Raw genomic sequence first — 25261 nt, forward strand, 5'->3', positions numbered from 1 at the left:
AGTTCCGACTCAATCTTTGGAGTTTCTCGGTTTTCGAATAGATACCACTCTATCGGTGTTGCAGCTCCCGCAACACAAGGTTTCATTGATCAAGAAGGAGATTCGTCACTCCCTTTCCCTTCCGCAGATCTCTCTCAGAAATCTGGCACGCCTGGTAGGTCTGTTAGCTTCTTCCATTCAGGCAATCTTCCCAGGTCCTTTACATTATCGAGCCCTGCAACGGCTCAAAATACGTCATCTTCACAAGGGTCTCGCTTATTCGGATCCCTTGGTCTTAGATGCCGAATCCAAAGAAGAGCTTCAATGGTGGCTAACCCATCTAGATGCCTGGAACGGCAGAACTATCTTTTCTGCCGCCCCAGATCTTGTATTAGAATCCGATGCAAGTCGGACGGGTTGGGGCGCGAGATGTGGTCAGTTCTCGACTGGGGGCGCATGGTCTCTGAAGGAGTCCTTCTTGCACATCAACAGTTTAGAGATGCTTGCAGGTTCCTTTGCCATCCGCACTTTTGCAAAGAACAGGGTAAGTTGCACCATCCTTCTCAGGATGGACAATTTGTCCGCGGTCAGATACATCAATCACCTAGGAGGTACCAGGTCAAAGATACTCTCCTCTCTGGCAAAACATCTTTGGGAATATTGTCTGCCTCGTCGGATTTCAGTCAAGGCGGTTTTCCTGCCAGGCAGATTCAATACAGTAGCGGATTGGTATTCCAGACACCTTCACGATTCCAGCGATTGGCAACTGCACCCTTCTGTGTTCAGTCACCTTTCTTTTGTCTTTGGAGAAATGTCTATAGATCTGTTTGCTTCTCGCCTCAATTCTCACCTTCCTTCATATTTCAGTTGGAGGCCAGATCCACAAGCCCTGGCCACAGATGCCTTTCTTCAGATTTGGCCGACTTCCCTTCTATATGCTTTTCCCCCTTTCCTTCTCATCCCCAGAGTCCTCGCTCAGGTGCGCAGGCAACGGTCTATTCTGGTGATTGTAACTCCTTTCTGGCAGACCCAACCGTGGTATCCGACTTTATTAGAGCTGGCGATCGCTCCGCCTCTTTGGCTGCCCCAATTTCCCGATCTCCTCTTGAATCCTCAGGGCCATCAACATCAGTTGATTCTCGACGGATCCCTGTTCCTCATAGCTTGGAAAGTTTCGGGTCGTCCTGGGGAGTCCCAGGAATTTCGGAGGACGCTGTTCAATTTATCCAGCAGGCCAGAGCCCCGGGAACTTCCAGGGCCTATAAGTCAGCTTGGTCCCTTTGGTGCAGCTGGTGCCTGGACAGGAATTCAGATCCCTTTTCAGCGAATGTAGTATTAATTATAAATTTTTTGGCTTCTTTGGCTTCTCAAGGTAAGGCATATCGCACTATTAATTTGTATAGATCTGCCATTTCTGCGGAGCATCAAAGAGTTGATGGTAGACCAGTTGGAGAGCATCCCCTGGTCTGTCAATTGTTAAAGGGAGTAAGATACGTTAATACACCGTCTCCTAAATATAATGTTATGTGGGATGTTACTCTGGTGTTGCGTTTTCTTACCTCGTGGCCTGATAATGAATTATTATCTCTCAAACAGCTTTCGGCTAAGTTAACCATGCTTTTATGTTTAGTTTCTATCAAGCGGATCTCAGATGTTAGAGCACTGGATGTTACTTCCTTTTTCTTTTCTCCCCTTGGTGTTTCGTTTCAGATCAAAAAACGTACGAAAACCAACTTGTCTAGTATTAATTATCCATATTTTCCCTCTCAACCCAATATATGTGTTGCAAATTGTTTAAAAACTTATGTAACCCGTACTGCAGATTTGAGATCGTCCTCTTCATCCCAACTACTTATTTCCTTTCAGAAACCTCACCTTCCTGTGTCTTCCCCTACCCTGGCTCGTTGGGTTAAATGGGTTATGTCCCTTGCTGGCATTGATATTAGTGCCTTTGGTGCCCATTCGGCCAAGGGGGCTATGGCCTCTAGTGCTTTTTGGGCAGGTTCCTCTTTACAGGATATTCTCAGATCTGCAGACTGGTCGAATGAAAATACGTTTAGAACTTTTTATTGTAAACCGATTTCTCATGTCTCAGATTCTGTGATTGCAATGCTTTGAACATGCATAATAGGAGCCTCCGGTCTTGTAATAAAATTGAGATTTTCCTAGCCTTGGTGTCTGAAAGGCTAGATTTTATTAAAGACACGGAGGCGAGTATTATCCCACCACGATTTAACCCGCCCTGTTTCTCTCTTTCAGTACCAACTCCCTCTTCCGGTGTTGGCTCAGCGTGATACACACCAACGTCTCTTACCAAGCTTGGATTTGTGCGACATCGACTATGCCCTCCAGTCGTCCTTTGGTCTCCGTCATCTTCGAGATGGTTGCATGGACTTTATGACTTTGGTTTTTATGTTCTATGTGATTGTTTTGGTTACTTCTCCTCTTTAGTTCGCATCAAGAAAAGAGGACTTGTTGCTCGCAGTTAAGATATTAGTAGTGCATTGTGATATCCCATTGGTTGCTACACTATGAGGTCATTTTGTAGTTCTTTTGTTTCTGGATACTGTAGTTCTTGCTTGGCTGCTGTTCGTAATTAAAGCAAGAAAAGACTGCATAATACTCGCCTCCGTGTCTTTAATAAAATCTAGCCTTTCAGACACCAAGGCTAGGAAAATCTCAATTCTTTGCAGTCTTCTTATGCGGGCTGTATTCTTTGCCAGGGATGGACTTGTAATTGTTAGTCCTTCTTCTGTGCAGATGAAGGCATAAGAAGTCTCAAAAGTCCTTTTTCTATTTTTGAATTGGTCCATAAATAGGATACTTCCGGCCGCGGTAGCGTTAGCGTACTCGCGACCGTCTTCAGAATCGGGAATCGAGGGCTTGACAGGGTGAAACACGTTATGCCCAGACATTATTTCAGGTGGGTAATACATGTATCAACCAAATTGGAATATTTCTGTGTACATTACCATAGTTCTACGGAGCTCGTTGGCCGTTACACGGCACACGATTCACTCCGATTACAAGTTGTTTATATTTGATAATGTTCATGTGGTTTTCTTTATTTTGTTGTTCAGCACATAATTTGAGAGGAAAGGACCATTGGTTCCCGCAGGCAATATCGTATGGTTATAGTTATTGGGATTTGTCCCACGTTGCGAGTGATTTCCAGGTATTTAACACGAGTGTCTCACATAAACAATGCATTGGTATAGGAGGCCTAGGGTGTTCTAAATTAAGTTAGACACAGTGTTACACAGAAAGTGGCCGTTTGTAATACACACTGACTAATAATTCTAACTTATATCAATTATTGGTAGGGTGCAAGTGCGTTGTTAATTATAGTCTCAGCAATTTAGGGTTCACATGTTTTTTTTTTCTGGTTTTCGGTGGCACACTGATGAGTTTTTAGAGTTCACATTGGGATTGTATTATTACTAACATGAAACTACCCCCACCCATGGGATCTATTCTAACATTGGTTTTATAGAGTGGTTCTGTTACTTTCCATCCTACCCTTTCAGGATAGGGTTTTTCAAATATCTTTTGGCATATGGTGATTATAGGCTAATTAATTCATTCTGTATGATATTTCAGCCCTGATGAAGTCGATGGACGAAAGACGTGTTGGCTGTGAGATCAATATGGGATAGATGAGCACATAATTGTTGACTGGGAGGTCAATACGGAACTGATGAACCGATATGTGATGGCCGATTCAGAATGATGAAGCATTTATTTGTAAATGAAATTATGGATTAATTTGTTGGATCTAACTTTGACTACATCTTTGTGAAGAGAATACGAAGCAAAAGACAAAGACATAAAAAAAATTCCATTAAATAAATAACATAGCCAGACTACCTCCTCTTTTACCTATGCATTTGTGCATAATGGTGTGATAACCAAGTTGGATGGCTTCATGTAGCTTTGGCCCTCTCTCTTTCCACCATCAAGGTGTGGTTGGGTATGTTTCTTTTGCATTTGTTGAAGGTGTCTGAATGAGAAGAGGTGGTAGATCATAAAGGTCTAGTTTCATTGATCAGCACTCTTCAATTTATGAGAAATGGGTAAGTGGGACACGGTGCTGTGCCTCAGTGGGATGAGTGGTTGTAGTGTTTGGTGCCCGGGAGGAGTGAAGCGAGAATGTGTGCAAAAGAGACATATTTGTATTATTGTTAGTCTTTTAGTCATTGCATGCTGGCATGTGGAATGGGAGGGAATTTGGCTTTGCCAAAAATATTTTACATATAGAAGTTCTTTTAGCATGAGGGATGGTTTTAGAGTGGTAGTAGTGTTTTCTGGTGTTGATGTTGTAGGATGATATGGGTGATGGATTAGAGAAATATTCAAGTGGTCTGGGACCTTAAGGAGAGAGGGATGGAGTTGATTACTGTTATTGGAGAAAAGCCTGTGAGGCAAGGAGGGGAGGAACACTTAGTTGCAGTTTTAGTTCTGGGAGGAGAAGGTTTTTGGATGGACTGAGGTGGGGAAGATTTAAGTTTGGCTGGAAGGATGCAGTGAGGTGATGTGGGAGAGGATGAAGTGCAGGCTTAGAAGAGCAGGGAGAGATGACAGATGAAAGGAAGGAGGTGAGGGTGGAGGGATTTAAAGTGAGTAGAGAAAAAGTGTGAATGAATGTGAGGGATGGATACAAAGAGGAGGGGGTAGTGAGGGGTAAGTATGATGGTAGGGGATCAAGACATAGCAAAGGTGTAGGGTGAGCATGATAATGAGTAGGCGCATGAGTAGGTAATTAAAATAGTGTCAGAGGTGTATGGGGAGGGGGAAGGGAGATAAGAGCAGAGATTCAGCGCTGTCAGAGGAGAAAGAGGTTTTGTAGGGGAGGGTGCATATTATCTGCCATTGAGTGTCCCTGCTAGATATCCAACTGGGCAGCATTTCTAGCCCTAGATCCAAACAGAGAAGAGGCTTTTGTCCTATCAACTCTTTGCCTCGACTCTGGGTTGAGACGCCCTTAAATGAGGGGTTATAAAGGTTGGTTGAGAAGTTCAGGTGACCCTGTCTCAGGCCTTTTACACCTCAGCCTAATGAACGCCTGGATACCACAAAACCAGTGCACCTGGAGCATAGGGCAGGACTGTTCTGCAATACCGAACCTCAGTGAGGGATGCCCAAAGGAAACAGACTGGGGTATGGAAGTGGTGCAAGGAGAAAGCAGAGAACAGGTGCAGTATGGGAAGAGGGCAGAATCACCGCAGCAGAGACCTTGAAGGATAAGATTGCCTCTAGTACTCTCTCTTTCCCATAGGATGGACACCAAACTCACTCTTAGGGTAGCAAGCAGAGAGTTCAGTTCTTTCTAGAGGATGCCTTCTTACTTCTTAACTTGATGCCAAAATAGAGTGTAAATGGTGGTTGTTAAAGAAGTAAATATCGAACCTCATATTGTCATGGGATGCAGACCAATAACCATGAAAGAACTTGTGCATTAAAGACAGCATCACAGTGGTACCACTTCTTGATACCACATTCCACAATGCTGGTGGCCAATCTACTCCTTGCTGTACAACAGGCAGTCGTGCGGCCAGACTATGTGGGAGGAGATCAGTTAAGGTATTATAGCAAAGAGAAGTAATGCCAGGGTGGGTGTCTCTCCACAGCAACTGTTGAGTGGACTATAATGGTTTAAGACAATCATACAGGTGGTCAGTTTTCCTTTGAATAGTTTGGATACATGGTAATTGGTGAAAAGGCTAGAGATAAAATACAGAAAACAATTATATAACTAAAACAGGCTGAATTCCGAGTTAAGAAAGGGTGAACTTGCCTGTTTCTCCAAAATATGCCTACCCACAGACAGCATGACATAAAAAAAGCATTGACAAAGCCAATAGGTCGGGGGGATAATGTGCTATTGCATGCATGGCTTACACATTAAATCAAGACACTCAAGAGGGAACCAGAAGGAGTAGAACGAGAGGACCATAGATGAAAAACAGGCTCGTATGCAGTTAAATGAAAGCACTGGAGTGGAGACCGAAGGAGACACCTAACATCCAACACCATTAGGTGTGAGGAGTACTGCACCTGGGTAAGTGAAGATGTAATTGACAAAGTCTCTAGCAAATGGCTGAAAGAAGCTCATTTAAGAAAGTATAGTTTATCAGAGATATATACAGTTTACAGTCAACTCAGCACTAAAATATATTTCCCCTATGATAAAAGGCAATTCAATTGTAAAACACAGACCACGTGCCAAAAGCTAGAAATTACCCTAGTGCTAAACCATTGTAGGGAGTTCTAGGAAACAATCACCGCCCAACCACCTCTAGTCTAATTTCTGCATAATTCCTACATTTAGTTTTACAGGAAATGGGGAATCAAAGACACCCTAGCTTCTCAGGACATCTGAACTTCCCTACTGGCTCTGGAAGGATTAGGTTATGTGTAGAGATTCCCAATGGCTACCTGGCCATGAGCAACATTTCTACCTGAAGGGACCTAAAAGTGAATGCTCTTTACGAATCCCATTGGTAACAGGAGAGCTGTTTCTGGATCTGAGCCCAGTTTTACACACCTCCCCCAATGTCAGACACCAGATGTAAACAGACCAAAGAAGGGTTCACGTAATGCAGGGTGGAAATGGGTAGTGAGCATTTATGAGAAAAGGGTCTGTCCATTGATCATGTAGTAAATATAGAAAAAGGCCATCTGTGAAGTAGTGATGACCAAGCAGCCGCGAAGAGTATCTTATCTTATTGAGGTTTATAAAGCTCACGGCTACCCGAAGGCTTACCCGCGCTGTGAAGTAAGCATAGACAGTCCTGTTACCATGTGTTCAATAAATTACCTAGAGCCAGGTTTTAAGAAGTCTCCTAAAAATAATTACATTAGATTCCATTCTGAGTCCACTCGGCAAGGCATTCTAAAGTTTTGGGGATATATAGGAAAAAGATCTTCCTCCCCTTCGGGCCCTCTGAATCTGAGGAACTTTCAGCAGACCAGTGAAAGAGGACCTTAACGTCCTAGTAGGAATATAGGGAGTAAGAAGGTCCCTAATCAGCTTTGGCCCCTTATGGTTGACTGCTCTGTAAGTAATGCACAGCACCTTACATTTTACTCTTTCCTCCACCGGTAGCCAGTGCAGTAAAGCCAGAGCCTCTTTCACTGAGGCTTGCTTAGGTAGCTTTAACATGGTCCTGAATGTGGCATTTTTGTACCACCTGAAGTTTCTTTAGGACTGACTTAGGTGAGCCTATGTACAGGGGGTTTCCGTAGTCCAGGCGTGACAATATTATTAGCCTTGGCCATAATTCTTCCGGATGCCAGAGGTAGGAGGTCCAGTATTTTGTGCAGTGTTATTAGCAAAGCAAAACAGGTAAAAGTCAGGTTTTTTTTTTACCTGTGTTTCCATTGACAGAGAACTGTCCAGCTATAGTCCAAGGCTTTTTTATAGGATTTGAAGGCACAGGAGGGGCCCCTAGGCTCTTAGGCCAATCTAATGCGGACAGCGGAGTGCAGAGGGAAGCATCATTCCCCACCATAAGTAGCTCCGTTTTGTCTCTGTTCAATTTCAGGGAGCAGCTTGCCATCCATTGGGCTACCTTCTCCAGCCACGGCCCTAGCCTCTGCTGGGTACCATTATTGGAGGCTAGGGAGACCACAGCTCTGTGTCATCAGCATAAGAGATGATGGGTACCCCAAATTCCTTAACCATGGCGGTCAATAGCCGCAAATATATGTTAGAGTGTGTGGGGCTTAAAGCCGACCCCTGCGGCACTCTATATATAAGGGGGAACATTTTTGAGAAGCATGGGCGTTCCTAAATATGGGAGGATCTGTCTTTAAGAAGAGAACGCAGCCTTTCTTGACCCCTATTTCAATCAACCTGTGACCTAAGATGTCCTGGTCGGCCGTATGAAATGCTGCACTTAGGTAGAGGAGGAAAACTGAACCTAAAACATCTTTGTTAAGAATTTGTTTGACCTCCTCTGTGACCAGCAGTATGGCTGAATCCGTACTATGTTTAAGGCAAAAGCAGTTTTGGGTCGGATCAAGTAGCAGATTTGTCTCTAGATGGTTGGAGAGATGTTTGTTAATATGCTCCTCAAGAATCATACCCAGAAACGTCAGCAAAGAAATAGGCCTACAGTTTGCAGGTAGGACGGGATCAAGGGCCGCTTTTTTTTTTTTTTTTAAACAGTGGTTTAACAACCGCATGTTTCCATTCCCAGGGAACTACACCTGAAGTGACGGAGAGGTTTAAAAGATTCAAAATCACGGGTAAGATTTCTTGTCTTCCTTCCCAGAAGATATGTGGAAGGACCATATCCTAGGGGATAACCCGATTTTACCGTCCCCAGAGAGACCAGGGGCCAGATGTACGAAACTTTTTGCATGGCGCAAACAGCGAATTTCGCTGTTTGCTACATGCAAAAAGCACATCGCAATGCTCATTCCCATTTTGTGAGTCGGTAACTTGGTTACCGACTCGCAAAATGGGAATGCGAGTCGCAAATAGGAAGGGGTGACCCCCTTCCTAGTTGCGATTCGCATTGCGATGCAGAACTGCTTTGTGACCGCGGTCGCAAAGCAATTCGCAGTTACCACCAGTGTCACACTGGTGGTAACCCATTCGCAAAAGGGAAGGGGTCCCCATGGGACCCCTTCCCCTCTGTGAATGGCCCTGAAAACATTTTTTCAGAGCAGGCAGTGGTCCTACAGACCACTGCCTGCTCTGAAAAAATGAAACAAAAACGTTTCATTTTTTCGTTTGTATTGCAATTCGTTTTCCTTTAAGGAAAACGGGCTGCAATACAAAAAAAAAAACTGCTTTATTTAAAAGCAGTCACAGACATGGTGGTCTGCTGTCTCCAGCAGGCCACCATCCCTGTGAGTGCTGTGTATCGCAAGGGGGTCGCAAATTGCGACCCACCTCATTAATATTAATGAGGTGGGTCTTTGCGACCCCCTTGCGATTCGCAGATGGTGTCAGGGACACCATCCTGCATCGAGGTTTGCGACTCACAAATTGCGAGTTGCTCAGACTCGCAATTTGCGAGTTGCAAACTTGGAATTTCGTACATCTGGCCCCAAGAGACTATCTTCTGTGATAAGGGGGAAACTACAGAGATTCTCTAAAAGAGTATAACCAATATAGTGTTTATTGGTATACAGCAACAGTTAAAGTATAACATGCACTGAGTCCAGAAGACACTTCCAATCACCAACTACTTCATCAAGTGATCCCGATTGTCCCAGCCTGGAACCATGATGAGTCATAATCAAACACACTCAAGTCATCAGCTATAACTACAGATAATACTACACAATAGACAACACCACACATCTCCCCCTTTTTATTCATAAAACCACCCCTCAAAGCGCACATACACTGTACAAAATTCACACACACCAACACTAATCCACAAACCTTTTATGTAATCTCTTTACACACGCAATCCTCCTTAACAAACTGCCAGGACCTTTCACTGGTAATCCAATGGATGAACCATTCCACCACTGACTGTTCGAAATCTGAACTAAATTACCACACACCCTCTTCACTTGAACTGGTTCTCTGAAGTTTGACAAACCTATTCTTATCAACAAATGGTTTTGAACCCAATCTCCTACTTGTACCACTGCAGCATTTTTACACCTTTTCCTTCCACAAACCTCAGCTCAGACTTTCCTCCTGCCCACATCATCACATTCATCTTTCGCCTTTTCAGACAATACCTGAACATCAACTCTTAAGTCACACGTCACTCATCCACCCAGGAGATAAACATGACCTCACACCGCTTACTCTCATAATTTTAAATGGAATCTGACCCGTGGCAGAGTGTGGTGTCATGCGGTACACCCATAAAGCCTCTCTGGTAACCTCAACACAACCAACACGAGATATTAATGCACTTTGAATCCTCTCAACCAAAACTTTGTAAAAAGCTTTCCACTTTCCCATTAAATTGTGGGCAATACAATGGAGTACGGACATGTTTGAACCCATTCTTCTTAAAGGACTCTTGCATCACTGTAGAAAACTGAACTCCGTTAGTAGAAAAAACTTCAGTGGGACTGCCCTTTCTTTAAAAAAAAAGCTTATTTAACAAACACGTAATCATCCTTGCCGTACTGAGTAAGCAACTCCTTTTACTTCCACCAATGTGGACAAATAGTAAATCTTAATCATATATTACATGTGCACAGGTAACACATGAAATGGGCCCAAAAAACTAAATAAAATCCAATTGAAAGATACTTTTTCCCCATACTTTGCTTGGGCTTAAGGCCACTCTGGGTTCTTGGACAGATGTAACAAGCTGTTTATAACTCGAACAACACTGGTAACACCCTTGCACAACCTTATCAACCTCATTTTCTATGGATTGCCACCAATACATGGAACCTCACTCTCCCTTTAGTAGCCGACAAGCCCAAATGCCCTGCATGTCCCATTTCGATAATTCTTTGTCTATAGCACACAGGGGGAATCAAGTTATCTCCACAACTTTCTTGAATGGTTGTAAACTGACCACCACACTTTTTTCTTTCAGACAACCCTTTAAGACAAAATCCACCACTTTTTTCAGCTTGTCATTCTCAACGATAGATTTGTGGCATTCATCTAGACTTCAACACACAACCAGGTCTTCAAACTTTGCAATCAAACATTTCTCAATCTCTTCTTCATCTAGGGTATCCAAATGATCACATATTGGTAGTAAGCAGACTACTTTACAATTCTTTCCCCCAGGAATGTAAACTACATCAGAATTGAATTCTAACAGTTTGACAGACAATCTACCCAACCTTACTGTCGACTTCTTAGCCTTACGACCTTTGAGAATATCCTCTAGAGGCCTGTGGTCTTACCCACATGTACGGGTTAAATATGTTTTCAGCGGCCCAAGTACATGCCTGCTTTTCTTTCTAAAAAACGGAGTATTATGTTTCGACTTCAGTCAATTTTCTGGAGGCAAATCCCACAGGTCGTTCTTTGCCTCCATCTCGCTGGGGCAGCACTCCTCCTAAGCCATAAGCACTGGCGTCCACAGTGATACAAGTTCTTTATCCATCCACATATGGTTGTAATGCTGCAGCTGACACTATGCTTTTTTTTATTATAAGTTCAACATTTTGTTGACACTCATTCAACCAAATAAAGTTTGAGTCCTTTTTTAGCAAGATTGTAAAACATTCAGCCATGTCTGAAAAATTTCATATGAATTTAGAGTAAAATTCGCATAGGCCCAAAAAAGATCCTTGTCCTTGGGGTGAGGAGCCGTGACAATTCCACCTACCAAACGCGGTGTAGACTTTACTGCCTCAGATGACAAAGAATGGCCCAAATATTCCACGTCATTACCTGCAAATACACACTTGTCCTTTCTTAATGTGACACCATTATCTTTTAAAACTGGTAGTACAAGATGTAAAATAGTATTATATTCATCAATGGTGTCTACCTTGAAGAATCTTTGTCATCACTTTTTGAAAGACCAAAGCGGCCAAGGCCAGACCAAATGGCATTCTGCAAAACTGAAACGTACCATCAGGTGTCACAAAAGCCGTCAAATGGCGTGACTCAGCATCCAATACTACCTGATGGTACGCCACCACCAAGTCCAATTTATTATACCACTTAACCCGACTCACACACAGGGATGAGATCCTCAGTACAGGAAATGTGAAAAATGTCCATCTATGTGGCATCATTTACGCTTCTCTAGTAGACACAAAGTTGTAGCTCTCCTGATCTTTTCGTAGATAAAGCAGGGGATAACAGAGTCACATCTCCAGGTTCAATTACACCATCCTGTTGCATGAGAGACAACATTTTGGTTGAGTCTCCTTTTACACTAAAAGGTACATTATGTAACTTGTGTTTAAGAGGGTTACAGCCGCCTTTCACCTTAATGTAGTGCCTAAAATGTTGTATTTCACAAACGTGATCTGTGAAAACATTGGAAAACTCAGGGACCCAAGGAAGTTTGTCATTGGAAACAACTCTTTCAACATTGTAGTTTTCTTCAAGTGTTAAAGGATGTTTTTTGTTTAACAAGTCTTATTACAATACCAAAATTTCCTGATGCCACCAACTTAGTACTTTGGTGACTTTTTTGCAATATGGACTTTATAACATAAGGGGGTAAAAACACTTGGTTATCCCAGCTTTCGTTGAACTTGGAAATATCAATAATAGTAATCCTAGCTCCAGAATCCACTAAGAGTGGTGCGTCCATAAATCACAAATTCGAATAAAGGGTCACTGTAGCTTCTGGAATTTTAATCACCCTCATTTTCTGTGCCATCTCATGCTCAAACTAATTCCTCTACCTTGTTCTCTAAACACAACATGTCTTCTGTATTTTCTTCACTTGGCACAGTAGGAACAAACAAGCTCCTCCTTGCATCTCTGCCACCACCAGGACGTTTGCCACCTCTACATACTTTGCCAAAGTGACCTAGTTTGTTGAACTTCCAACACTCCTGTAAAACCACAGGCCAATTACTGAAGCTTGAGACCTGAGAAAAGGAACCACACCTGAAGCCTACTGGTTTAGTGTTCCCTTGTGTACAAGGTATGGGTGTTAAACCTGGCTGCTGCCCTCTGTTGTGGTTAACAAGTGCAACTTGTTGTTTGGAATCCTCTTTAGAAGACTAGGATCTTGGCTATATCTACAGCCTCATCCAAAGATGGATTCTATGCGGCCCTATGAGCTTTATTAATCCCAATAAGATAAGATACTCTTCGCGGCTGCTTGGTCATAGCTATTTCACAGATGGCCTTTTTCTATTTTTACTACATGATCATTGGACAGACCCTTTTGTCATAAATGCTCACTACCCAGTTCCACCCTGCATTATGTGAAGCCTTTTTTTGCATGCCAGCAACCTCTCTTGAATTTTCTTAGAACTGCACGTTGCCTCTGAATCTTCTAAATTGGGAAGTGAAATTCTCAGAATCGTAATATGATGCTAAAACCCTGAGAACAGTAGCGTATGTGTCAATGGATTCACTGGGGGCTTGTACTCTAGTAAAGAATGTATGCCTATGTACAACTAAATTAACTTTGTCATTACAATTAACTTCCAACTGCTTCCCTGCACCTTGATACGCATTCAATTCGTCATGTTCAGTGGAACTAACATCAACTAAATGGTCGAAAATGATTTTCCCTTCAATCAGATTCCTTATTCTGTCAGGTTTAAACCTTTGAACATCGATTGCACCCAAATACGCATTAAACGATCTAATCCACAGCCTCAGTTTCAATGGGTGAAGGAGGCGTGACTGTTTGCATCATTATGAGGGCAACTCAAATACCTATAACAATAAGCCACTTGCTTAAAACCAGTAGTAACGCATACGCATAATACATATTAAAATAAATAATGAAAAAGGAAAATAAGAAAAGGAAAAAAACAGCACACGTGCAAGTGGTATATAACACAGCACATGCAAAATAAATTAACCTTATAATGTGCCAATTGCTGTAAACTATATGAACACAGTACAATCCCAATGGTCGCTGTAGAGTCATGTTATTATGTTAGCACAGTACAATCTGATCATCAGCGTGCTGGTCGCTGTGGAATGAACCAGATTCACTGCAAAAGTGTGCAGATCCACTTTACCCTGAAATGATGCCCCAATGCACACTGTTGTATATGCATTTGCCCAGTAGGTGGCACTGCAGGCAAATTGGAGCAGGATCTCCCTGGTGACATGAAGGTCCCCTCAAGGCAAAACACGCCTCTGTCTGAACTCAGTCGTAGACAATGCAGGAATCGGAGGCAGCCAGCAAGGTACGAAGCGCTCAGGGAGGTAAGAGATGTAACACTGAACTAAGTAAGGAACACAAAATCGATACGAAGGTCTGAACGGCAGCGCCACTCCTCAAAGGTAGTAAGCGGTCTGTGCTGACAGTGCACGTTGACATTGTCATTCTTTCGGCGCGAGGCGGCCCAGGGAAAGAAAGCAGCGGGAGGAAGGAGCACGGAGACACGCCATAAGCACGTGAGCAGTCCGAAGCCAACACGACAGAGGTTACGTGTGCAGAGCTGGAGCAGGTCCAACTGACACGGATGCTGCTATGCCCATGAAAATAAAGACAAAGTTAGCATACAGCAGAAAGGGGGTTCTTTGCTTTTTCCTGCAATACCTGCACGATAAACTGTCTCCTGGGCTTGAAATGCAGTCTTTTTCTTGTCGTCAAGTGTGAAGTAGCGATGGCCCATCAGTTGCGAAGAGTAGAAGCAATGTAATACTTATTGGTACACCGCAACAGTTAACAGTAATCCACGCACCGAGCCCAGAAAACACTTCCAATCACCAACCGCCTCATCAAGTGTCCTCGAGTGTTCTAGACTGGAACCATGATGCGTCATAACAGAACACAGTCACGTCATCAGCTTTACCTACAGATAACCAACACACAGAAACATACACTATACAACAGGCAATACCACACCATCTAACAGACAACGTCGCCACCACTTTCTAGAATGTGATAAGAATCTGAAAAAAACTGATGGACACTTAGTCTCTCATGTTTTAGCAAATTTTCTTGTGACCCGAACATGAATGAGATTTTGAAAACATCAAATACAAAAATACAAAAAAGTAAATATTATTATATTATAGAGGTAGATTGCCTGTATAAAACTGGTAGAGTTTCTTGTGCCCTTCTTCTTTAACAAAAATACGTTATTTTATTTCCACAGATGAATTATAAAAAACATTTGATAACTTTTGTAAATAATGTTCTAACACAATGTACGTATTTTCAATGAGGTCGTCACATACATGAGCTCATAGTTACGATGAGGTCAGAATAAAACAGTCAAATTACAAATCTAATTTGTTTTGGAAAACTAAGTGGAACACTTGTAGTTATATGCTATACAGAATTCACTTTCGTGCGGCAAAGCCTAGATAGTCAGACGGAACAATGTCAGCACAGCACAATTCACAGCTCCTCCGGCAACCACCAGCTCCATCTTTCAACTTCCAGGAAGTAAAACTTCCTACTTTGCACTACCTCCTCTGCCTCTACTCTTCACAGCATTTTTGGTTGATCGGTAGCTTTCTGGGTCTTTCCAAGTGCTCATGGACGGAACGTAGATTTGTAAGGGAAGCTAGCGATCGGCTATGATCCAAAAATGCACATAACCCATCTGTTATTTAGGCGGACACGCTTGTTAATTTGGAAAAATGTCTATTGTCTGTAATTAATTCTGTAACAGTCAGCGATTGTCCATAATATCAATGTTGCTGGCTGGCAGCCCATGAGGTGGCTGCATTCCAACCAGGATTATACAAATAAAATGTTGTTTGCAGTCTACTGGTTATGGCCTCAAAGTGTAAAGGTTAACTGTTCGGATCCTGGTGTCTGCTTAAAGGTCTGTTCCATCACAAATAATGTTGCCAAGGTTTGTTCAATAAACAGATAATTATTTCCTCACTGCACCAATAGGTCTAGAAATGTGATTATCAAAAGGAGAAGAGTGTGATTAGATAACAACTAATTATTATTAATAAGCAAATATTTTAATTGCCACTCTACCGGGACATATCTGTTTGCAATACATAAAAGGCCCCAACAAACAAAACTACTTTTCTCTTACTCTTTGACTTTTGTATCAACTGTTTTCATCAACAAAATTAGAATGCTAGTTCTCGCCTAATGGTTAGGGTCTAAGGCCCTTATGACAAGTCCACCAGACTCTGGGGCGGCAGTCAGACCGCTTCCAATGCAGCGGCCCGAACCCCATATTTCAACCCTGGCAGTCGGGCCATGAGGGGACCGCCAGTAGATGGCGGTCCTAATCCACCATAGCAGCGTTGCTGTGGGGATTACGACCTCATTTTCTGCCAGTCATTTCATGGCCCCTGAACTCCCCATGCACTTGCCATTACATAGCGGCAATGCTGTAGGCTGTTTCCGGCTAGGCCAGCGGACGGAAACTTAGGTTTCTGCCCGCTGACCTAGTGAGAAACTCTTAACGGGTCCGGCGGGGAGGCAACCACTATGGTGGAAACCCCCCCGTCGGATGTTTGTCTAACAGTGTAAACCATCCACCAAACTCATAATCAGGCCGTAAGTCTCTCTCTCTGAAGATCAAGGATTCAAATACTGATAATAGTTTTCAAATTGCACAGATATGTCATCAGTGGCTGCAAGAAGAGCTTCCTCCGTGCTGTGGATGCTGCAGAAGCCAGACTGGGAGGTATCCTGAGAGTTGTCGTCTTCGATGAATTGTCGCAGTTGTCAGTTTATGTTTTTTTCCAGGACTTTGGCCGGGTAGGGTAGTAGCGAGATGGGCCGGAAATTCTTTAGCTCTGATGGGTCGGCTGTGGGTCTCTTTAATACACCACCAGAAACTCTTTACCTCTTTATCTCACTCTTGCAAGTTCCTGCTTTCTTTCTCTGACATGGATTTTCTGTTTTTCTCTTACTCCTTCCTTTCCCCGCTGTATGATTTTCCCTCTCTTGCTCTCAATAAAAGTTTGATGAGGAAAAATAAGGGCTGGTCCCCAAAAATCAAAGGCAGTCGGCCCCACCGGCAACCACCAGCACAAACTAAGCACTAAGTACAAGGATTAACAGAAGAAAAATTACACTGTGCGATTTCTGCACTACCTATGCACAGGCCCACTGGAATTCAGTGGTTTTGCAGCTGTGGCATATTTAATATAATAATGGATTTACCACACCTGTCACATAATACACCATCCGCTACACAAATTGCTGATTTCAACAAAAATAATTCCAGCTCAAAACAATCAAAAGTTATAGTCCCTCATGTATTACAATGAAATCAGTTCCTGCACAGTGGCAAACCCTTTGCAAGGTTTACGGATCATCCTTTTGTTGCTGATTGATGTATCTAGGTAAGGAACTGGTATTACTAACACGAGACCTGCCAAAATAATGAATATTGCCTCAGAATATGCTGTATTATGTCAACCAATTTGCCTTTTCTTGCCACATAATTTAGAAAACTCTGCCACATTATTCGGCCATCCACTGCCACATAATCCCAGTGGCGCTGTCTGTGCCCTAGAATCAAGGACATAAATTGAAATCTTGCAGCTATTAGTAGTGGTGCTGTAAGGCAACTGCAGACACTGTCAGTATAAACTTGTTAAACTTCCTACACCTTTCAGTAACACTGCAAAGCTGCTGATGCAGTCATCCTTACCTGACACCTGGAACTCTAGTACCTATTCAATGTATACAGTTCCCGCTCTGCAAGCAATTGCATCAGTGACCTATCTTGTGCACCGAAATGTAAAACCGTTTTTTCAAAGTTGCTTAGTGAAGTTTTCAACATGACAAACACTGATGCTATTATACTTTTCATGCCTAGCACCAGTCCAACAAACGAGGACTTTCTTTTCAAATGAAACTCACCTGGACTGACATACGAAATAGCCGAGACATCAGACTTGTTATTTTAGAATTGCGAGACCTCCTCAGATGTGTTGGTAAAATTTTCCTTTTGTCCTGAAAGTGTGCCCTGAATTTTGACCTTTTGCCCTGATTTTTTAATTTTTTTTACAGTCACTGCCCAGAATATTTCTGTATGCCAGATGGCCACTCTAAATGCACACATTCTTCCCTGTGTTCAAGGCTGACATTTAGCGCACCAGGTCACTCTGGTTCTCATCACATGCTTGAATCACAACTCTATGGCTAAACTATGATGCGCATGTCATTTTCTACAAATCCTACTTTGAGAGCATCATTTTTTTTATTATTAGGCAAAGGATCTGATTATCTCTATACTTTGGAAGTTATAAAACTTGCTATCGACTTGCTTGGATTACTAAAAAAGGCCAAACGCTCACCTATCCCACTCGATATATATATATATATATATAGTAAACCTCAACGCAGTCTTTAAAGCAAAGCACTCCAGCTGCTGGTGCTGGTGTAAGGGTTAAGACCACAACCCTTTATATAGAATGTCTGTTAACATCCGGTGTTTATGACAATGGGGGAGCTGCATAAACACCAGGCCCAGATCCAGAAACCCCTCCTATTCCCGATGGGCTCTGAAAAGTGTATGCACTTTTAGGCCCCTTTAGTTAGAAATGTTGGTAGTGGCTAGGTAGCTCAGCCAACCAATGGAAATCTATACCTATAACATATTTTTTTCTAAATTTAGTAGGGGAATCCAGATGTCCTGGGAAGCTAGAGTGCCTGTGATGCCCATTTCCTGTAAAGCTAAATGTGGGAGCTATGTAGAAATTAAATAGGCGGCTGAGCTGTGAGTGTTCCCTAGAACTCGCCTACAATCATGTGGCATAGGGTCATTTCCAGCTTTTGGCATGTGGTCTGTCTCTTACAATTGTGTTGCTTTTTATTAAAGGGAAAGCACATATTTTAGGACTGGCTTGGCTATAAACTGTATATCTCTCTGACAAGCTATGCTTTCTTCGAACAGCTATGTTGAACCATTTGCTATTGAGTTGTCAATTACATCTTCGCTTAGCTGCGTGCAATATTCATCTCTTTGTAAAGCTGTTGGTTGTTTAGGTGTATTCTTCGGTCTCCACTCCAGTGCTTTCATTTAACTGCATGAGAGTCTATTTTACATCTGGGGTATGCTCGGTCTACTCCTTATGGTTCCCTCTTGAGTGTCTTGATTTAATTTAACCCTGCGTGTGTTACCACATTAACCCCAGACCTATTTTTTTTTGTTATGCGGTCTGTGGGTAAGCGCAATTTTGGAAAAACAGACAAGTGCACCCTTTCTTAACTCAGAACCTACCAGAACTTGTCCTACCTGTTTTAAACATATATATATATATTCCGTATTTTGTCCGTAGCCTTTTTCACCAAATACCATATCCACAATCCAAAGGAAAACTGACTAAAGCTTTCCTTCAAGCTGACAAAGACATTATCTCATTGCTTCATGCTGAATTATATCCTCTCTAGATGGCTATGAGGATTTACGTCTAGCCTCTCTGACTTACGCAAATTCAGCAAAATGACGAACCAGGAATTCCAGGGCAGTTGTTTTACTTTCTGGATGAGAAATCTTGAGTATTCTGTCAGAAGACGTAGATATAATAACGCTGCAGACTTGAGGTGAGTGAATCAAGGTCTATAATCTCTGGTAGACTTTTATCAATTTACAAGAAAAAATAGGACTTTTAGGAAGAAGCAGAGTGAGAAGAAACGATAAAAAGAAACAACAACGAAGTATACAAGTTGATTTAAAAGGCCGGGCCTGGCTGCCCAGTTCTATAACCCAGACTCCTTCAAAGGAGCAGCTCTTGTTAACATCAGACATCCTTCCTTCACTAGAAGCGCTGTGTTATCAGCCCCTCACTCTTCCCCCCGAGTGCTTGTGGGCGTTCGATTTGAGGAGGATGTGGTTTTACATAAGCTGCTTTTTCCTTTTTGTACTTTTTGGCTCTGCGTTTAAATATGCTTATACCATAAAACATAATATTGTTCTGCATGGACAAGTAGGTTATTTCTGGTTAGGGTAAGCAGCTGATCGGGGGTGAATACATTATTTTTTTGTGGCCAATCATGTACGCACATGAAACTGCTAGATAGGTAAACATGCTTCTTGTGGGTAATATGGGACGTAAGAAGATTTGCAAAAAAAAACTCAGCTTATGTCAAATGATGCTCGAACTGATAGTGTAAGAGAAGTTATTGACTGCAAAATTGAGACATCCGTCTCCAAAGTTCCGCACGGTTCCAGACAATTCAGCGCCTTGTTCAGGCGATGTTACAACAGTAAACTCACTGATGTGGTCACAGGTCCAAGTCCATTCCCTGGGGAATCCATGTCTGACTCGGGCAGATGAGGGGGTGCTCTGCTCTTTGGAGGACAGCAGAGAAAGAGAGAAGCACACAGACCCACCCTCACTTGAGCGAGTCAGGGCAAACTGCTAATTTAACCAAGAACACTTCAGGCTCATGGTAAAGTAGAAAGGGTCCAAAAAAAGGTCTCGTAACCAAAAAAAGGAAAGGAATGGCAGTGATTCTAACAGAAAAGTGAGCAAAACCGATTGTAGCACGTTCCACGTCTCAATCTGATGCTGACATTGCTGATCAAGGCTTTTCTGATAAGACCTAAGTGACTGCACAGGTGTTGAGGTTGTACATAAAATGAAAGAAGAATAGAATTTGAGCCGAAGAGATGAAGGTTAAGGCAAAACCTTTTCACTATAATGAATACAATATTCTCAGAAGATATGTTCTTAGCTAGTAATTTGAATGGTAAACTGGTCCTGCATGGCCCCCACAAAAAATCCTTAAGATTCTAGACAGATTTGTAGGCCATGGAAAAGTGGCTAACTACAGTTTTCGAAAATGTTTCACGATATGAATAATATATAAAGAAAACTTCATACAATCTCTAATTGTGGCACAGTTTCAGAGCTGTGATTCCATCCTCTTTCCCTAAGTGGACTTATGTTCAGACCAAGAGGCCACGTTGCAACAGATCATGACTTATACTATAAATCACCGATGTAGGTATTATGCATTTGTGTACAGTAATTACAAATACATTTTAATAAACATCTTTGTAACCTCATCAATGTAAAACTACACACTCTCCCCAGCCCTGGGTCGAAATAAAACAGAACTCACTACCAACTTACACATGGATGCTGAATCACCCTATCCCCTCTACCAGCTAGGTCCGCACAATAGAAGCATCGGTACACAGATACAAAATCTTGAAAGACAATAGAAGCATCGGTACACAGATACAAAATCTTGAAAGACAATTAAAAAAAATACACTAAATTACTCAAAAATACTTTTGGATAAGAACACACATCATTCACTGAAATGTTTAACTTGACTCCAAATAACTTATCACTTCTGAAAAAGGTGGGCCACTTTTTCTAGCTTTACATTTTTAACCACGCTCCATAGAAAGTGGGGGTGATCATTCCTACAGTCAAAAATGCCGGGTAAGAGGTGTTGGGCCCACACAGGAAACTGTTTTTTTCTGGGGATGAAAATATGTCTAATATTGGAATTATGAGGTCACTCGGTGATGTGTTAATGACAATTATATGGCTGGCTTTGCAAATTGTGGTCAACCCATTTTAGCTTACAATGTTTCTTGGAAAAATGCTGGGGTAACACTTCTTCTATGATAGGTGGCTGGTACACATGCAATGGCAATTTGAGGAACTCCATTGATTGTGGAGAACTTTTCTACAGTCGCTCTGCCCATTTTACGTGCTATACTTCCTTATGAAACTATTCTACTACAAAAGTGTTCTCCCTTTACTTTTGTTTCACACTGGAGTAGCATTATGATTGAAAGATTCCTCACTTTCTTTTCTGCCAGTGTTGGAAATACCAATATTTCCATTTAGTTCGGAGTTCCGTAAGCTAATACAGTCCATTCATTGGCTTATGGAACTTGCAGGAAACAAAAATATGTGAAGCCATGAAAGTAGCCCTTTCATGTAGCTCTGTTTGGGAGGTGCTGCCTTTTTAAAATATCTTGTAAATTTGTGCTGTTGTCTTTGGAGCTGTGGTTCAGTTTGTGGTACCTGTAACAAATAGGTTCCACCCATTTAGTCCTCAAGGACTTTTTGCAAATGACTACCTGGCTTTTGGACATTTTACTGAGTGAGTCTTACTACCAAGTCTCAATTGACTAAGTGTCTTAAGCGCCGGTGCCTGCCTTTTAGTACATGGCTCCTGCTGCATTACTTGGGCAAGAGGCACTGGGCTGGTTACAAATGAACATAAGCATATGTGAGCTGTGCGTGTAGAACTACCAGGTATCTGTGCACAGGTAGCTTGTCATGTAAGGGACTTGGCAAGGATTGGTATTGTTATCAATACAAGGAGGACTGGGAGATTTAACTGGTCCAGTGTACTTACTCCCTATACATGAACCTATAATAAAAATGTGTACACTGTTCCAAGGCAAAAATATTGTCAATGAGGACGAAAAATAGACTGAAAGAAAATGTTGTAGGAGTACCCTCAAGCATCATAATAGGATGCTAGGCATCATCATCGGGCTAACTCCTCGCCAGACCGGCACTGTAACGTCTTATACAGGGGCCAAGGGCACTGCCCCCCACTTTATCTCCCTGAGAACCAGTTGAGGGAAAGACCTGGAATCCACAGGTGCTCAGCAAGACAGCCAGAAGGCGCTACGGACTAGGAGTGCAGGCATGACAGTGCACTGCTGGATAGTAGTGGACAGGCTGTGAACAATGCTTCTAGTAGCAGGACCGGAGCACCAGGAGCCAGGCAGTGGACAGGACTGGCAGGGGGTGCCAGAAAATCCAGATCACTGCACAGTGCACTCCTTCAAATGCCAGAAGACCTAAAGAAAATTCTCTTAGTGGATAGGCGTGGCTGCCAGGAGCAGAATGAGCCCAATATGAAGCATTGGGCCCAGTGGGGCCCAGATATGTGCCATTTTAAAGATGTTCCTAGTTTCAAGAAAAAACATGAAAATGGTCACACAGCACTTCACCATATTTCTCTTTAATTACACAGGGGTGGGCCAGGGCCCCAAGGTTACACAACGTGGATTTTCAATATTAAAATGAAAAATACTGGGATGGGGTATGCTTGGGGGCTCCGTTCCCATACTGTTTTATGCCCCCAGGACCTCTATCTACCTGGAGGCCAGTACAAGGAAGCACACAGAAGTGGCACAGCCTTGACTGAGGCCCAGGCCCGAGCCCCTCTTAATGAAGAACACTGCAATCAGTAGGCTTACAATGAATACATATGAATCTGTTTATTGTCTCCAGTGGTTTTAATAGTGATATTATGGTGAAACAGGTCATGCGACCATCTTAATAATGCAGTGACACCCTGATAAAGCTAGTAGGTCTGCCTTATGAATAATGAGCCCTTTTATGGTGTGATGTTGCATTTGATATAGGTGGAGGTGCATTTTGAGTATGGGTTCAGGCCCACTAGGGATGAAATGTGATAAGAAGGTGTCACCGAAGATATTTTCCATCTATCTGATGTACATATTTGTAATATAATGCCACAGCATAATTTTCCTGAAGCCCGTGCCGCATGCAGCGTAACTTGAAACCATTGAAGTATTTCATAGTGTGTGTAGCAAATGTCCGTCTCCTTTAAAAAAAAAAAAAAAAAAAAAAAACACTGAATGTTGAATAAGTAAGTGTTGTTGAAATGTGCCAGCAAACTGGCATTGCTACCCTACACCACCTTCCCTGAGTAGGCCTTGGACGGCTCTGCTTCATTATCCTGAGAGAATCAAATTCTACAACGGGGTTCTTGGTTTCCACAGTTGAGGAGCTATTACTTATGAAGCATTCACATAATTCCCTCCGAATAACCCAATTTCTTACAGTAATGATTACTAAATCTTTGTTGCTCCGCTTTCTCTTTTATCCCCTTCTCTTCTATGATGAGAGGCACAACCTCATGCCCCTCATTGTTCCCTTAGTGTATGTTTCATTATGCTCCGGAGGTTCTGCAGGGTGTGCAATCAGACCAGCCATCACGGATGTTGTTCTATACCAGACATTTTTTATATACTGGAGAAAGGTAAGGATGGGCAGATTGGGTAGGTCACATTCAGCGCTCAATGTGAAGTAACAGGTTTTGGGGGTAGGAAGGGGTGCTGCTTAAGCTAACCAGCCATACTGTACCCTTGCTGATGCTATTAGTAATATAACCCAGACTGACTAACAAGAAGAAGGCTGAAATGTGTCCAGATGATGATACAGTTCTGCCAGAGGTTCAGAAACTCTGTGGTCACATGTGCTCCCCCCATGCCCCTCTGTTGCTTGATAGGGTAACCACAAGGATAACAAGCATTTGCAATGCAACGGGTCTCGCATTTCTCCAAGTTAGAGCTATTACCAGTTGTAAACTCCCAACTGTACTTTTCTTGCCTCATTATATAAAATAAAAAAATGAGCGTGATCGCGCTGCTAAACAAGCGAGATCACTCTGTGAAAAAAGAGAAAAAGTAGTCCACAAACCAGACGGAAAACAGCGAGCCTCGTATGTTTTCAGTACTTGGTCGCTGTGCTCAAGGAGGGCTAACCACCGGAAAAGGCATGACGCATGCATGCCTTCCACTAATGAAAGCAAGCAGATTTTAAAAGGCAAGCCCACAAACCAATGAAAGACACTGACGTCACATGGATGGCGCTCCGAGCCCTTTTCTAACTACTACAGAGTCTCACAAGCGCATGCGACGCAGGCTCGACCCTAATAAGCTATACTCCCATGTCATGTCTTGTTACGGTTCTCACAGCCTTAGGCACAATGTAGGACTGGGCCCATCTCCATCAGGAGCTCTCAGTCTGCCCTCCCTTGGCACCCCACAGGCAGAAAGCATGTCATAGCCCAGTATATTTTTCTCACTGAACTACGCATGCTTCTGAATCTGTATACATGATCCTAGTCAGTCTCCACAACTGCTCTCTGGTGGTGAGGGAGATTTTCTGTTTTAAGCCACTTGTAATTGATTTACCCTAAATTAATCTTTCAGGTCCTAAAATGCACCCAACGTGAAATGCAGAGCTAGAGAGCATGCAGCAACATACGTAGAAATATTCAGATGTCATATCATAAACTTGCATAGCAGTAAAACCTATATTCACATTTATTGAGTCCTATAGCTTTATTAAATGATGACAAGTTTGTAATCATTAGTTGGTTTTGATAATCTGAATGTGTTATGCCAATACCACTCATCTATGGCAAGGCAAATCAACAGCTACCACATGCCCATCAAAAAGACAAAATAAGCAAACATTAAAAACATGTTGATAGGGAACAAAAAGATGACAGAGATTAAAGGCCATCTGAAAAAGAGAAGGCATAATGATCGTACCTGGCTGTACCAACCGAAGCAAACCTTCATGACGAGCTACTTTGTCCTTCCAGCTCTTAGTCTTACTTGCTGCCACATCCAACTTCTTTTTTACTTCCTAGTGCAAAGTGAACAATGAAAATTTAACAATCATTCAAGAAGAAAACACCTCAATGTCTTGACAACTTGTATGTTTGCCAATGTTTATTATTTAAAACATTTTGCCAGGAATAACTGGAAGAGATCCTTGAGGCAGTGGTGATGGAGCATTTCTCAGAGTGGGGGTGCATGCTCATTAAAGGCATTTTTTTATTTTTAGTAAATGCTGGTGTCACTGGACTATAGAATGTGGTGAACAAGTTAATTCCTTCAGAGGGTGCCAGGTTTGCCAAAATATATGAAAATGTGCTATAGGTGTGGGATAGTAGATACAGTAAACACATTCTCCACTGAAAAGGAGTATTTGAGCTAA

General features: G+C 42.4%; 1 protein-coding gene and 1 long non-coding RNA gene across 2 annotated transcripts in view; one reads left to right on the forward strand and one right to left on the reverse strand.

Annotated features, from left to right (window-relative positions):
- Positions 1 to 25261, reverse strand: part of SWAP70 (switching B cell complex subunit SWAP70) — a 361445-nt gene that overhangs the window by 24459 nt on the left and 311725 nt on the right. The window contains exon 11 of the mRNA XM_069223626.1: positions 24811 to 24907. Within this exon, the coding sequence (XP_069079727.1) occupies positions 24811 to 24907 (97 nt within the window). The remainder of the gene's footprint in view (positions 1 to 24810; positions 24908 to 25261) is intronic.
- On the forward strand, positions 2776 to 3845 carry LOC138284624 (uncharacterized). Its single transcript, XR_011201431.1, has 2 exons — positions 2776 to 2902; positions 3580 to 3845. It is a non-coding gene; the product is annotated as an uncharacterized lncRNA (long non-coding RNA).

The sequence above is a fragment of the Pleurodeles waltl genome, chromosome 3_1 (assembly GCF_031143425.1).
Source record: "Pleurodeles waltl isolate 20211129_DDA chromosome 3_1, aPleWal1.hap1.20221129, whole genome shotgun sequence".
Classification (NCBI taxonomy): domain Eukaryota; kingdom Metazoa; phylum Chordata; class Amphibia; order Caudata; family Salamandridae; genus Pleurodeles; species Pleurodeles waltl.